Source organism: Vipera berus (assembly GCF_964194415.1).
Source record: "Vipera berus genome assembly, chromosome: W".
NCBI classification, from domain to species: Eukaryota; Metazoa; Chordata; class Lepidosauria; order Squamata; family Viperidae; genus Vipera; species Vipera berus.
The window spans coordinates 76078481-76094323 of NC_138210.1; the positions used below are offsets into that span (position 1 = coordinate 76078481).

Below are 15843 nucleotides of genomic sequence, written 5' to 3' on the forward strand. Positions count from 1 at the left end.
GTTGCTTCTCTCTTTGGTCAGTTTCCAACCGTTGTTTCTCGTCCGGCCCTCTGACCCCCCCCCCACGTCACCTGCACCGAACTGTAAGTGGCCAGCAGCAACCCCAACGCCTTGTCCTCAACGAACAAAACGTGCCTTTGTCTCTGGAGGGGGGGGGGGAGAAACACTAATGGCATACATTGAACTTTCGTTGCATACAGCTCTTTCTCTCTCTCTCTCTCTCTCTCCCTCCCTCCCTCCCTCCCTCCCTCTCTCTCTCCCTCCCTCCCTCCCTCCCTCCCTCCCTCCCTCCCTCCCTCCCTCTCTCTCTCTCTCTCTCTCTCTCTCTCTCTCTCTCTCCCATCGGCCGCCTCCAGCGCTGGCACCTCTGCCCGAGTTCCGAAAAAGAGCCCTCCAACCTGTGACTCACGAAGGCGGGACCGCGCCCTGGGGCAGGTTGCGCAAGAGTCTGCCCCTCCGCCGGCCTGCTTGGACCTTGGGGGGGGCTCTGTTTGGGACTGGGGAGGGGGCGGGCGAGCCCCAGGCCCTGAGAGGCTGTCGGGAGGGGCAGGGAGTCCCGGGACTGGGCTCTGGCAGACGCGGCTGCCCCGTTGCTGGCAGCACCGAGGACCCCACAGTCCTCCTCCTCCTCCTCTCCATCCTCATTTCTCCTCCTCCTCCTCCTCCTCCTCCTCCTCCGCGAGCCTGAGCAGTGCAGCCGCCGCTCCGCGACAAACGCTCCGACCCAGCGAGGCGCCGTGTTGCGCCCCGACGAGAGCCGGAGCCCCAGCCTGGGGCGTGGGGGGCTCCTCCGGCCCCGCGGGGCGTCCAGACCCCAGCCCGGCTTCCCCTCTGCTCCCGGGAAGGGAGGGAAAGGCCGGCGTTGGTTGACTGTCAACGAGGCAAGACGAAAGAGGCTGCCTCGCTTCGCGGCGGGGCTCAAAAGCCGGGGGCGGGGGCGGGGAGGCGCTTGGGGGCCTTGGCAAGCCAGCTGAAGGGGGACTCCGGCCTTGGGGCTGCCTCCCGCCCCACCCCCAGGTGCGGCACAGGGTCTCCGGAGGGAGGGGAGGGAGGGAGGGAAGCAGGCGGCCAGCTTGGGGGCGGCGGCGGTTGAGGGCGGGCAGACCCCGACCTTGCCAGCCCAGCCGGGCTCCGGGTTGTCCCTCCGACGGAGCTTTTCCCTTCGCTTCGCGCAGGTTCCTGTCCCCATGCGTCCCCGGGGCCTCCCTCAGCTCACCGTCCGCAGAGGCTGCCAGCTTTGCGGGCTGGCACTGGGGGCCCTGACCTCCATCGTCTTCACCCTGAGGTGGCACAGGGAGCAGCTGGTCCCCAGCATCACGGCCAGCACCATCGGCAGCCAGACCGTCTCAGCCCTGACCGACGGCACCTTCACCTTCCCCTTCAACCGGAGCGCCTACGAAGCCCACTTCCCTCACCTGCAGCAATACCGGTGCCAGGAGGCAATTGCCCGGGACGACTTGTGCCAGGGACCCTCCGGGCTGCCTTTGCTGCTCCTGGCCATCAAATCCCACCCGGCTTCCAGCGGCAGGAGAGCCACCCTGCGCCGCACCTGGGCCCAGCCGGCGGAGGTGGGGGGCTTCCGCCTGCAGCCCCTTTTCCTCCTGGGGGCCACCTCCAACCAGAAGCACCTGGAGCTGGTGGCGCAGGAGAGCCGCGTGTTTGGCGACATCCTGATGTGGGACCTTGTGGAGTCCCACCACAACCTGTCCCTGAAGGAACGCTGCTTCCTCCGGTGGGTGCACGGGCACTGCCAGCAGGCGGCCTTCGTCTTCAAAGGTAAGTGGGCAAGGTGTCCCCAAAACTGGGGCTCTGTTCACACGATGCCCTCAGCAGGCAAGGTCTGGAAGCTGATTGGCACCACCTGCTATGCTGGCCTGGGTCCATCTAGAGCAGGGGTATGGCAACCTTGGCTCTTTTACGACTCGTGGACTTCAACTCCCAGAATTCCTGAGCCAGCATGGGGGAACTATGGCCCCCTTCATGGCTTGTGGACTTCAGCTCCCAGAATTCCTCAGCCAGCATGGCTCAGCTTGGAAACCTCTCCCTTTCCCCTCAGCACGGCTGGCTCAGGAATTCTGGGAGTTAATTTAATTTAATTTAATAATTTAATATTTGCATTTGTATACCGCCCTTTCCCTGAGGACTCAGGGCAGTTTACAGGGAATTAAAAATCAAAACATACAAAAGTTAAAACCAATTTAAAAAGCATTAAATTCACCCTGTACATTAAAACCCCAGTTAAAATTTTCTCCTCAGCCTGGGCCCGAGAGCTCAAAGAGCCAGGTCTTCAGGCCCCGGCGGAATGATCGGAGGTCGGGAGCAGTCCTCAGCTCTACCGGCAGCTGGTTCCAGAGGGCAGGCGCTCCCACTGAGAAGGCCCTATCCCTGGGTGTCACCCGCCGGCAATCTCTCACCGGCGGAACCCTGAGCAGACCCTCCCTGTGGGAGCGCACTGGGCGAAGGGCGTTTGATGCCGGTTGAAGTCCACCAGTCATAAAAGAGCCCAGGTTGCCTACCCCTGATCTAAGTTAAGCCACAGCGTTAACTTAGACACGCTGTGGCTTAATGGGCTGATGATGGAAACACCCAGGCTGGAGAAATAATCTGTTTTTCTTGGAACACGATTCATTTCAGGTGAGCAAACAGGTTAGAAGTGTGTTTAGGTCAAATGGAATGTGGGTTTTTTCGCACCCTGCGGGCTCCTCATGAACTTGCCGATGAATGAAGACACGTGTCTGAGCTTTCTCGGGATGAGGGCCCAGACCGAAGTCCCAAGCTCTCTTTTATTGAGATACCAGCAACGCATCAGCAACAAGCAATTAGCAACAAACAATTATCTAAGCGTTCAGCTATCCATGAAGCAGTTATCTTAAGATTACGAATGGTTACATCTCAGCCATGCACTAAGCAATTATCTAAAGGTTATAAATCAGCTACATATCTGTATGGAATGTCTTTGTTCTTGTTACTTTCTTGTACGTGTTCCAACGGGGGTGTCCGTCTGCACGTAGCAAGGTCATCTGATTTTTGGTAAAACACAACTTATGAACAGAAACGAAACTTATCTCTGCCCTGAGCCAGACCTGCGCCATTTTATGTGAGCCTAAGGTGGAAATATGACAGGTTTCCTACATCTCCTCCCTTTTTGTTTTTTGACCCAAAGGGCTCAGTAGGACAGAGATGTGGTGCATTCCGGTGATAAGCATAAGGCTTTCTTTTGGCCCTCCTCGCCATCTGTGTCTAATACGAAGGAGGCCTTTTCAATGGCACGGTCTGTAGTATTTGACTCAAGGTCTTCTAGAGGCAATAACTGATATTTCTTTTCCCACAAGGCATTTACATGCTTGATGGCACATTGCTCTGCTATAAATGAAATGCTATTAGAAATAGTTCTAACAAAAATAGGTAAAATACAAGGCAAAATAATACATCCTAAAGCAATCATACTAATTAAAGCTACAATAGCTTGCAAACCAGGTAATTTGGGAAACCAGGAGCCAAATAATTCCTGAAAGTTAAAACCATTCCATGTTTGAACACGAACATGAGCTACTTTAATCATTCTATCTGTGATCTCCTGAATCACTTTCCCACTGTCATCAATTTTAATACAACAATTTGTAAGATTAAATTTTCCACATACCCCCCCTTCTTTAGCTAAGAGATAGTCCAGGGCCAATCGATTTTGCATAATGTAAGTTCTTGATTTAGCACTTTCTTTTGCTAAATGGGTCATGGCTGAAACTGTTTCATTAGTGACAATTTCTACAACTGCTTGCAGCCGAATCAGACGATTGAGTAAGTAAATTGGGGTCCTATAGCCATAGGTCCCATCTTCTGCCCAAGTTGCAGGTCCATAAAAATGGATTATACGGTCGGGGGGCCATTCATTGTCTTTCCAAACACCCCGATGAATGTTTTTTGTGTCTCTTTCACTACGGATGTTACCAATTTCTTCATAAACTGGAACACCCAACACTTGTCGCTGTTGGAGGGGCAAAAGGAAAAAGCTAGGCCTGATGGCTCCTAGAACACAAGAACCATACCAGTCCTTGGGGAGAAAATTATAAGCAAAACGTCCACAAATCCAATATAGGCTGGTAGGAGCTTTCCATTGCAAGGTGTTGTTTTCTGGATCTAACAGGAAGGCCATGTTTGTCATTTGTGCCAATGCGTTGTTGGGCTGTGAGTCCGAAGAACCTGACCACCAAGTATTGTTCTCCCAAGTCCCTTTGCATCTTAATGAGCCCACGTTACTATGGCGAAAATCAGTCTTTTTACGTTGGTAACAAATGTTGCCTACCAATTTGGTAGTTATAGCCCAAATTTCTTGTCCTTTCTGATTAAAGGTGTAATTGGCCTGATTTTCTAACATTTGAGTGTAATTGAGTTCATGGGCTTCCCATGGCCATTGATCACCCATGTTAGTGCCCCCACACACAAAACAATTTTGTACCGTGAGCTCCTTTGCAATAGTTTCTGCCAAGGCCAAAAACATGTTGTGAGCTCTAGGGGGAAGTACCAACCCCTCCATTTGTCGGCTTTCTTGATAATAAGAATGAAAAAGTGACTGACTAAGGGGATCTAAATTGTGCTGAATAATCTGGATTGTTAAGATTACACTGGGGTCTGAGCCTGTTCCGTCGATACCTAGCCCATATTGATTGTTGACCCCTTTCCAGGAATGCGATCCCAACCAATTTTGTGGGACCGGGAATGTCAAATTTATTAAGTTGCAATTATGCCGGTGGCAGGAGGAGTTTGCTGGCAACCTGGTAATATAAAGTGTTTTATGCTGATTATACCTGGGTATGGTATCTGAATGGACAGTCATTCCTCGGGACTGAAAATCCACACATTTCCAGTCCCCACAATAGGTGCCTCTGCCACAAGAGTCACGGTAGTCGGATCGTCGGGCGCATAGATATTTTTCATTGTTGGAGTAAGTTCGCTGCCATTCTAAGGATCCGCATGTACTGGCCCCTTCGTCCATGGCTCATATTGTTGTCTTTAGCGGGGTCCATAGTTGTTTTTGTGGAGGCATGATATGGGCGAACATGACGACCGGGGATCCACAGCACTTTGTCTGGCAGTTGAACAGCTGCGTAGCCTCTGCCCCAGGTGATAAGGTCTGCGGGGCCTTGCCAAGTCAGGTCTGGAAGTTGTCGGTACCAAACCTGTGGCTTAGGGAGATCTGAAGAAGAAGAAGAAGAAAAATGCCGCTCTGCAGCTGTGGTTAAGGGATGGCCAGTCAAGTTTGAAAAGTTCAGAGTGTAGAGGCAAAGGTTAAGAATTTCTTGCACTGCTGGGAGGTTGGGGTTTCGTTTTCCCCCGTTCTGATTTTTATAGCGATCTAAAGCATGTTTCAAGGTTTGGTTAGCCTGAATGAGGGAATTCACACACACACACACACACACACACACACACACACACACACACACACACACACACACGCCATGCTAGCCAGCAAAGGAGAAAGTGAGGGAGAGTTAATGAAGAAGGGGAAGGGCAGGTGTGGGGACAAGGCTGCCCTTTGGAAGAGAAACTCTCCTTCACCCCTTTGCCCTCCTGCCTTTTGTCCAGGGCCTTCTCTTTGTCAGCTGTGGGCCTTCGGGGGGGGGGGAAGCCACGTTAGTCTCAGACTACCCAAGATCCAAAAAACAGGCAGCCCCTTTTCTGGGAGAGAATTCTGACGAAAGGCAGGTTTGTCAGATCACAGACCCACCCAGGGATGCCAGGATGGTTAACAAGCATCTTGCAAGCATCTTGCGTGGAGCTGCCCCCGGGTTACCGGCCTCTCTTGGCCCCCCACAGTTCCTCTGCCTTCCCCCAATTTAACCCCCCCAGCAGCCCAGCCCCTCCATGCACCCCCTCACTGCTTGCCAAGCTTCCAAGGGGGCTCCATGGCTCTCCCTGATCTCTCTCAGCTGAACCCTTGGGGGGGGCTGTTCCAGGGACTGGGGGGTTCCCTTCCCATAAGTACAGGCAGTCCTGGACTTGTTTAGTGGCCATTTGAACTGAACTGGCTTATGACCAGGTTTCAGACAACCGTTACAGCATCCCCCCAGGTCAGGCAACCAAGATTCAAACGCTTGGCCACTGACTCCTGCTTATGACGGCGATCTTCTGACGAACAAAGTCAATGGGGGAAGCCAGATTCACTTAACGACCGTATGGCTAAGTTAACAACTGCGGTGCTTCACCTAACAACTGTGTTGGGAAAGGTCACAAATGGGGCAAAGCTCGCTTAATGACTGTCTTGCTTAGCGACAGAGACCTTGGTCTACATCATAAGTTGAGGACTTGCTGCAACAGGGCTGGTTGGCCATCTTCGGTGTGGCCTTGGAGCTGAGGCAGAGCTGCGGGCCGAGCTGGTGGACAGGAAATGCTCCCCGTGGAAGCCCCATCAGCTTGAGCCCCTCTCCTTTGGGGCAGCCCCAGAGATACTACAGGACTTGCTATCCTGTCCCCCCTGGTCCTTCTTCTCTTCATTAAACCAGACACGCCCAATTCCAGCAACCTCTCTCTGCGTGTGCTTCAGCCTCCAGTCCTCTGATCGTCTTTGTTGCTCTCCTCTGCCCTCTTTCTGGAGTCTCACCACTTTCCTAATCTCCTCTGCTCCCTCTGCAACCTAAGCTTCCATCGCACTTGAGGCTGGGCTTTTGTCAGTGTGCCGTCACACGTCCCATGCTCTCTCTGGCTGCTCTGATTTCACCCTGCCTGCACAAGAGCCCTCCCGGCACCCGCTTTCTGCCCGAGACGCTCCCTTTGCAGGGTGCCTGCCAAGGCTGACTGGCGGCTGAAGCCGGACCCCCGTTGTCTGGCCAATACAGAACTAGAACTACTATTTGACATGCAGGGAAATTTAAAAGCGCCGCGTGGCCGGCCGGCCTCATTTCTTCATGTGTTCCTCACCCTGACCGTCCCCCTGTCTGCTTCCACCGGCAAGCAGGGGGAAGAGTTACCTGCTGGGAGGGGGTGTCACAAAAGCCAAGATGGCGGATGCACCTGGCGATTAAGGCCCAGTCCTTTTAATCTGCAACACCTGTGAAAGCGTGTTTGTGTGTGTGTGTGTGTGTGTGTGTGTGTAGGCTCTTGACCTCCCGACCCTCCCGCCTGGATGGTTAGGGTTCCAGGGTCCGAAAGCTCCAGCTGAACACCGTTCCTTTGGAAAGCGGGTGGGGTGACTCTGGAAGCTTCAGTTGTGCACCCCGAGGATCAACTTGGGGCGTGATCTGTCACCATCCATGGGAGTAAATACCCCGTTGCTTTTCAGGGGACGATGACCTCTTTGTGAACCCCAAGGTGCTGACTGATTACCTCCGCCGGACGCCCAACGCCTCCCGCTTCATCCACGGCAACATCCAGGTCCACTCGACGGTCATGAGGTTTGGCAAGTATGCCGTCCCATGGGACCTCTACCCCCTGGACCGCTACCCCAACTTTGCCTCCGGAGGGGGGTTCATCATGTCGCGCATGGGGCTGGCCGGCCTCTATCGAGCCTCTCTGCAGCTGCCCGTCTTCCCCCTGGATGACATCTACCTGGCCTTCCTGACGCTGGCAGCCAAGATCCCCCAGCGGCACGACGGGGGCTTCCGCGTGTGGGGCATCCCCAAGGACGAGCTCTCGGCCTACCAGGACTCTGTGTGCATCCACGGGGTCAGCATGGAGAGGATCGAGGAGGTGTGGAAGCAGCTGGAGAGGCCCCCACAGGACCCCCGGACCCCCTCTTAATGGCTGCACATGGACCGGGCCTCCCCGCCCCTCCCCTGACTGGTGGGTTAACCAGACCCTCTGGGCCTCGTCTACGGTGATTCTCGGCCATCCAGGTCATAGTTATGGCAAAGGTGATTTTCCAGGACGCAACTGGATTTCCTTTTGTTTTCTTTGAAGACGTTTCGCTTCTCATCCAAGAAGCTTCTTCAGCTCTGACTGGATGGTGGGGAATGGGAGGCTTGTCCACTTCAGGTGTGGCCATGTGAACAGGGCACGAGTGGCCATAGGACTGCCCCCACCCCCGGGGAATTAGAAGATACATCACTGTGACAAAGCAGACATAAAAATTAGCAATATTGTTGGACCTGCCCCAACTCAGACCTCTGGGAAAGAAAGACCCTCAACTCCATTTGGTTGAAGCAATAGGTTCTTTTAGTAAGGTTAAGTGGTTTCAGTGAAAATAAAGCTAGATCTGAGTGAGCAAAGGTTACACTTTTCCCCCCGTTCCCTGCCCCTTCCCCTTGACCATCACTGTCCAATAGGATGCCGTTTTGATATTTTGGGAGCCGCTTTGACACTTGGTCCCTCTTGACGTAGCTTGCACTGTGTTCCCAGGCCAGACCCCCGTGGTTCTTGTCCACCCTGTCCTCCCTTCTCATTTCCATGCCTGAACTTTACCAGCCCAATTCCTCCCTCCCTTCCTGTAGTGTATGCCTTTAAAGCACACACACACACACACACACACACACACACACACACACACACACACACACACGGAAATGTCAGCACAGCAGGGGGCTGGACAGCTCCAGGCTATAACCGCTTTTGGCGGGAAAGCCTGAACAGAGCAAGTCATTGATAGCCCCAGGGCATGGTCAGCTCTGGCGGGAAACCAGGGTTTAAATCCATTGGCCACCTGCACGGGCAGGAAGCCCAGGTTTGAATCTATTGGTCGGGATTCACCTGGGCAGGTATAAAGAGACACCAGGTAACCCCTTTGCCCCAGCGTCATTCCTGATCCAATAAAGAAGTACTACCCAGCTCAATCATTGACTATGCTAAAGCCTTTGATTGTGTGGATTATAACAAACTGTGGCAAGTTCTTAAAGAGATGGGAGTACCAGACCATCTTATTTGTCTCTTGAGAAACCTATATGCGGGTCAAGAAGCAACAGTGAGAACTGGACACGGAACCACTGATTGGTTCAAAATTGGGAAAGGAGTCCGGCAAGGCTGTATACTGTCGCCCTGCCTATTTAACTTATATGCAGAGCACATCATGAGAAAGGCAGGGCTAGATGAATCAAAAGTTGGAATTAAGATTGCCGGAAGAAATATCAACAACCTAAGATACGCAGATGATACCACTCTAATGGCAGAAAGTGAAGAAGAACTAAAGAGCCTCTTGTTGCGGGTGAAGAAGGAGAGTGCAAAACTTGGGTTGAAACTAAACATTAAGAAAACCAAGATCATGGCATCCGGCCCTCTCAATTCCTGGCAAACAGATGGGGAAGAAATGGAGGTAGTGACAGATTTTATTTTCCTGGGCTCCAAGATCACTGCAGATGGGGACTGTAGCCAAGAAATTAAAAGACGCTTTGCTCCTGGGGAGGAAAGCCATGGCAAATCTAGACAGCAGACTAAAAAGCAGAGACATCACCCTGTCAACAAAAGTCCGTATAGTCAAGGCTATGGTCTTCCCAGTTGCAATGTATGGCAGTGAAAGTTGGACCATAAGAAAGGCTGAGCGCCAAAAAATTGAGGCCTTTGAACTATGGTGCTGGAGAAGACTCCTGCGAGTCCCTTGGACTGCAAGGCGATCAAACCGGTCAGTCCTAGAGGAGATCAATCCTGACTGCTCTTTAGAAGGCCAGATCCTGAAGCTAAAACTCAAATACTTTGGCCACCTAATGAGAAGGAAGGACTCACTGGAGAAGAGCCTAATGCTGGGAAAGATTGAGGGCAATAGAAGAAGGGGACGACAGAGAATGAGGTGGCTGGATGGAGTCAAGGAAGCAGTAGGCGTGAGCTTAAATGGACTCCAGAAGATGGTAGAGGACAGGAAGGCCTGGAGGAATGTTGTCCATAGGGTCGCGATGGGTCGGACACGACTTCGCAGCTAACAACAACAACAACAACACCCAGCTCAAGTGTCTGTCTCTCTGTGCGACCACGCGACATTGCACTTCCCCTCCCTTTTATGGCAGGATGCCGGCAAAGCCAAAAAGCTGAAGATGGCAGACCCAACAAATACTTTTTGGAGCTATGCTGGGCGCTCCCCACCCCATTCCTTTCTCCGACTTTGCAATCTGTGTTTCTGCTTTGGGAAGTGAGCGCAAGGCGGACCAGCCTGTCCGGCTGCAATTTTTAGAACTGGGAATTCCCTCGGGTCAGGGTAAGGGAGGGTCCTTTTTTGGCAAGGAGGAAGGTTGGATAGGGCAGCTCAGCTCTGCAATCATGTTTGTGTGTGTGTGTGTGTTTTGGGAAGGCGAGCCCTGGCCAACGCCTGCAGCCTCTGCACCAGCTGCCATGGGCACGCTGGGACTTCCAGAGCATCTGTTTTGCACACCGGGGCCTTTCCTGTGAGAGGTTTGGGGAGGGGGAGACAGGTAAGCGCCCCCCCCACTCAGGAGATACCATGGGGGCATTTGGGAGGGAGGGAAAGGAGTCTCCTGGAGGGGAAGTGCGGCAGACCCCACCTGAATGCTGGGGAGGCGGCTGGAAGAGGCTGGTGTCCATAGTGAAAGGAATACAAGTATTATTCAGAAATTTCTAATGAGTCTAAAGGTTGAAGCAGAAGCCAACTGAAGATCAGAAATAATATTTTATCTAAGTATTGACAAGTACAAAAACGAAAAGCAGAAGTTACAGATTGTAAGAGGAAATATTGAAACAACTATAGGAGACGGACTGTGGTAACAGAAAATCAGATGGTGAAAGATAGGCTATGGACAAAGGGGCTTCCTGGAACATGGAAAGGACGGTGGTTTAAGGCGGTCCGGAATGTTTATCGGATGACTAGGGAAGGGGTGTAGAGTGCGATAGGGGAGGTGGAATCTCAGTGGGGGATAGGATATAAAAATGTGTCAAACAGCTCTGTAAGGTGTGGCTGAACTCCTGTGTGTGTTTCAGTCCACCAAGCCTTTCTTTGCAAACGCTTGTTTTGAAATAAAAACTTTGTTGCTGGAATTCCAAGTGAGTTTGTTTTGTTTTGGATCTTGAGCCACCTTCCAAACAATAGCGTGTGGGGTGAGTGGATGGGGGCTGCCCCACTCCAGAGGGCCCTTCTTGCAGAGGTGGGGTGTGGCAGCCCCCTACTCTATGGCCGTGTTTACGGCAGCCCCCCCTCCCTCCGAGGGGTCATTCCAGGTTCCTGGGATTGGATCCCTCCCAGCCTGCTTTGCCTCCTCCGGGGGGCTTTCCTCCTCACCCCCAGCCTGCCCTCCATCCCACCATGAGGGGGGTCAGCTACTTCCATGCCTGTCACCCCCACCCACAATTTTTCTCATTGTCTCCTGTGCCCACCCCAGCTGTGGGGCTGCCCCCCTCCCCGGCCTAACCCCTTCCTAGAGCAGCCCCAGGGTGAAGGAAGGCAGCCTTCCTGGTGCAAACTGCTAAGATCTTGGCACCTTTTCAGTCAGGGATCTCCCCCACGGGGGGGGGGGTGTCTGGTCCCCCAAATGGGCACTGGGGGGGGGGGCAAGGCGAGCCAAGCAGAACCAAGGGGGGTTGCTTTCTGCAGCCCTATTTGATCTGGGGGGAGGGTTTTTGCCTTGCAGCCCCCCCCGGGTGGGGTTGGACCCCTGCCTGGGCAAACCCAGCATCTTTGACGCCCCCCCCAGCTGCATTGCATCTCTGCTTCCCTCACTACCACCACCACCCTGGTGTGCTGGATGATGGACAACAGAGTCCCCGCTGCCAGCCAGCGCCTGCCTGCGGCCATCTTGGTTGGGGCCGAGGGCTCTCATCCCCCAAGATGGCTCCCGGGAGGTGCTTCAGGAGGCTGTGCCCCAGGAAGTGGGTTCCGCTGGGTGCGCTTTGGGTCCGGCTGCCTTCCCCGGGGTGAAGGGGAAGGGCTGGCCAGCCACGGGGCCCGAGGCCTAAGGCCTGCAAGCCGCCTGCCTCCCTTGCAAAGCCTCTTCGCCCTCCCACCCCAGGCCAAGGCTGGGGGGGGGGGAGCTCCCATTGCGTGCTTTCAAAAGGCCCCACTCTCAGCCCCCCAACCCCCAATTTGAGGGGGGGAGACGGGGAGGGTTGGAGGGCTCTGGCAGGGAGCAGGCCAAGCTCCCTTTTTGCAGAAAAATAATTTGCTTTGCCCATCCAGGGAAGAAGGACTCTGCCTGCGTCTAGCGGTCTTGTCTCTGTTTACAAAGGCCTGGGGGGGGGGGGAAATTCTCTTTTAAAGAAATATCTGGGGCTGGATTGTTGACTCTGGTGCCCACAAGGGGTGACCCCTCTTTTCAGCCCAGCTGCCGATCAGTGATTATTACAAAAGATAATTGTTTGTGTTCTCGTTCTCTCCGGCCTGGGAGAATTGTTCCATTGATATCTAAAAATCTCTCCACCTTTTGGGTTTGGCAATGGCCGTTAATCAGGTTTGTCAATGAAAGGTGAGGTTGACACAACTGAATTGCACCAGGATGTGTCTTTTTTAAAAAATTATTTCCGTGTGTTGTTGACCCTCTCTGATTTTATCACCCCTCTGTAGACATTGCTGTGGCCCCCCCAACCCCAAGTTTCTTTCCGGGGGGGGGGAGGCTATGAACATTGTGAAATGAAAAAAAAAGAAAAGTCAAGTTTTTAACCGTCGCTCAGTGAATAATTGGAAATGTCAGTTTGATGCTTGTTTGTAGAGGAGCCACTATGCGTCAAAGTCGTAAGCTATTTTGAAAGTTTGCCGGTCATCCGTTTCAAAAGGGAACAGGTTCAAACTCCTTTCTATGCAAACCCAACGGTTGGGTCCGAGTTTTAAGATTTTAGCTTCGTTGCTTCATTTGCAAGACATTGGGGGATCCAGCAGGGCCGCAGCCTACCACCTGCCTGGGGTACGGGATGTGTGTGGATGTGGCTTGGACTTCCCAGCTGCCTACCATGGGCACCGCAGTGCCCACCAGTTTCTTGAGACGTTGGGTGCCGAAAGTGCCCCCGGGCTCTGGGGGCAGCATCTGACGGGCAGAGCAACTTCCGGCTGCTTTGGCAAGGCCTGTCAGGATGGGATTCAGCCCCATTTACGTTAGTAACACCAGCTGCCTGCAATTAGTGCAGGTTCGCGTCCCACCAGGCTCAAGGTTGACTCAGCCTTCCATCCTTCCGAGGTAGGTAAAATGAGGACCCAGATTGTTGGGGGCAATAAGCTGACTTTGTAATAATGCCGCTTGGGGGGGGGGGCGAAAGCCCTAATAAGCAGGCATATACATAGAATGAAGGCTATTGCTAAGCACATTGGTTTGTGCTTAAATTGTAAGCCGCCCTGAGTCTTCGGAGAAGGGCGGGATATAAATGGGATTAAAATAAAAAAAAGTAAAATAAAGTTCCCTTGGCTTAATTCTGCTTTTGTTTCCTAGGCTCAGCCACGTCTTCGTGTCGAAGTGGTGCCTGGGGCTGGCAGCTGTCCTGTTGGTCTCGTCTGCCGTGAGGAAGTGGTTCCCTCCCCCACCCCTGCCTGCGCCCATAGCCCTGACCGATGGCACCTTCACCTTCCACTTCAACCGGAGCGCCTACGAAGCCCACTTCCCTCACCTGCAGCAATACCAGTGCCGGGAGGTGTTTGCCCCGGATGACTTGTGCCAGGGACCCTCCAGGGTGCCTCTGCTGCTCCTGGCCATCAAATCCCACCCGGTTTTTGCAGGCAGAAGGACCACCCTGCGCCGCACCTGGGCCCAGCCGGCAGAGGTGGGGGGCTTCCGGCTGCAGCCCCTTTTCCTCCTGGGGTCCACCTTCAACCAGAAGCACCTGGAGCTGGTGGCGCAGGAGAGGCGCGTGTTTGGCGACATCCTGATGTGGGACTTTGTGGAGTCACACCACAACCTGTCCCTCAAGGAACGCTGCTTCCTCCGGTGGGCGCACGGGCACTGCCAGCAGGCGGCCTTTGTCTTCAAAGGTAAGCTGCCCAGGGCAGCAGGGGAGTGGGTTTTTGTGCTTGCCCCCCAGGAGACCCTGTAGGGAGAGTGAAGGGCTCCTTACATCTTTCGGAGGCAGCCCCAGTTCAGCACTGTTGGGAAAGGTGTGTCCAGAGAGGGTCAACCAAGTTGAGAAAAACATTGTAGGTTAGTGTTTCAGGCATTTTCCCATAGTCCAGGGCTGTCCAACCTTGGCAACTTTGTGGACCAACTCCCAGAATTCCCCAGACAGCAAGGGTTTCCCGGAATAATAGAGATAGGACAAATGTGGCTAGACTACCTTATTACATTGTTGTTGTTTTTGGATAGACTAACTTTCTTAATAGATAGCGGGAATGCAGTAGATGTAATATATCTTGACTTCAGTAAAGTGAAAAAAAAAGCTGGCTGGGGAATTCTGGGAATTGAAGTCCACAGGTCTTAAAGTTGCCAAGGCAGGACACCCCTGCCATAGTGCTTGCAGGCCCTTCAGGTAGCACAGCCTGTAGCCTGGCACCATCCCCACCTTGCCCCGCCGGGGTCCTCTGAACCTGCTTTCTGGTTTGGAAAGGCTCTGTAGGGAGTGCCAACTTTATAAACCACAACAGCCTGAGAAATGGCAGCCTGCCCAAGTGTCTTGCTCTGCAGGAGAGGACGATGTTTTTGTGAATCCCGCGGCCCTGACGAAGTTCCTCCGGCAGACGCCCAACGCCTCCCACTTCATACATGGCTACATCCACTTCCACCCTGCCGTGAAGAGGATCGGGCGGGACGCCATCCCTGTCCCGTTCTTCCCCGTGGCCCACTACCCACACTTTGCCTCGGAAAAGGGCTTCCTGGTGCCTGGCGCTGCCCTGCCTGCCCTCTACCAGGCCTCCCTTTGGTTGCCCACCTTCCCACTCTGTGGTGCCTACTGGGGCTTCCTAGCTTTGGCTGCCCGGCTGCCCCATCAGCACAACGGAGACTTCCGGGCCTGGGAGAAGACGCAGGACCACTTCACCACCTACCAGCGGTCCCTGGTGGTCCATGGGGTCTCCAGGAAGAGGATGGAGGAAGTGTGGCAAGAGCTCAGGGCCTCCCTGCAGAGCTTGCCCAAGTGAACGCAGCAGCGGTTGTGCCCACGACGCGCCTTCCTTGGCCCACGTTGGATTGGGGTTGAGCAGCTGTGGCTTCAGCATGGGATCCAGGAAAGGTGTCGACACCTGTTTGCACCAGCTTCCTTCGACCGCTTGGGAGAGGGCGGGCAGCCGTCAAGACCCGCACTTGTCAAAACTGGTTCTCCATATTCTGTTATTAAAAAGTCTCCCAAGCCAGTGTGGCTGTGTGTGAATGCTTCCAAGTGCTTGTAGTCTCTAGAGCTGGAGGGGTGGGTGGGGGAGGGGTCCAACCTTGGCAACTTTTAAGGCTTACAGACTTCAACTCCCAGAATTCCCCAGCCAGCCATGCCAGAGCGGAGGCCGAGATGCCCGTGGTGTCATAACCATCTATTAATTGATGAAGAAAGCAAATGACTGTCGGGAGAAATGAGCGTTTCTGAGCTCAGCGCAAAAGAAGCAACTTCTGATGTCTTTCCAGATTTTATTTATTCATTTAAAACTGGGTTGTCCGACCTCGGCCCCTTTTATGATTTTTGGACTTCAACTCCCAGAATTCCCCAGCCCGCGTGGCTGGACCAGGAATTCTGGGAGTTGAAGTCCACAAGTCTTACAAGGCGCCATTGTTCGCCACCCCTGCTCTAGACCATGTTCAACATTGCAAGGCAGTGTTCAAATGATCCAGTGTGCACCAGGGAGGGAGGGAAAACATGTAATTCCTATCTAAACCCCACAAACGAGAGACACACAACTTCTCAAGGGCAAACGGGGGCTCTGCTCAGCGGCCTCCCTTCCCAAGCACCCTCAGCAGACTCGGGGGGGGGGGAAGCAGGGTGCAGCCCCAAGGCACACCTCCACTCGGCCAAGGCGGCCTTCGTTCGCACACTGAACCCTAACTAAATTTCATTTTGGATGTGTGCCGTTGTGCCCACAGT

The 15843-nt window shown here is 53.7% G+C and overlaps 2 protein-coding genes across 2 annotated transcripts; both read left to right on the plus strand.

Moving 5' to 3' along the window:
• The first annotated feature begins 981 nt into the window (after positions 1 to 981).
• Positions 982 to 7789, plus strand: LOC308676648 (beta-1,3-galactosyltransferase 5-like). The gene is made up of 2 exons (XM_081342631.1): positions 982 to 1776; positions 7277 to 7789. The coding sequence occupies exons 1-2, from the start codon at positions 1188 to 1190 to the stop codon at positions 7732 to 7734; spliced, it is 1047 nt and encodes a 348-aa protein (XP_081198757.1). The 5' UTR covers positions 982 to 1187; the 3' UTR covers positions 7735 to 7789.
• Positions 7790 to 12637: 4848 nt separating this feature from the next.
• On the plus strand, positions 12638 to 15006 carry LOC308676647 (beta-1,3-galactosyltransferase 5-like). Its single transcript, XM_081342630.1, has 3 exons — positions 12638 to 13031; positions 13281 to 13816; positions 14463 to 15006. Exons 1-3 carry the CDS (start codon positions 12928 to 12930, stop codon positions 14912 to 14914), a joined length of 1092 nt encoding a protein of 363 aa, XP_081198756.1. The 5' UTR covers positions 12638 to 12927; the 3' UTR covers positions 14915 to 15006.
• The last annotated feature ends 837 nt before the right edge of the window (positions 15007 to 15843 follow it).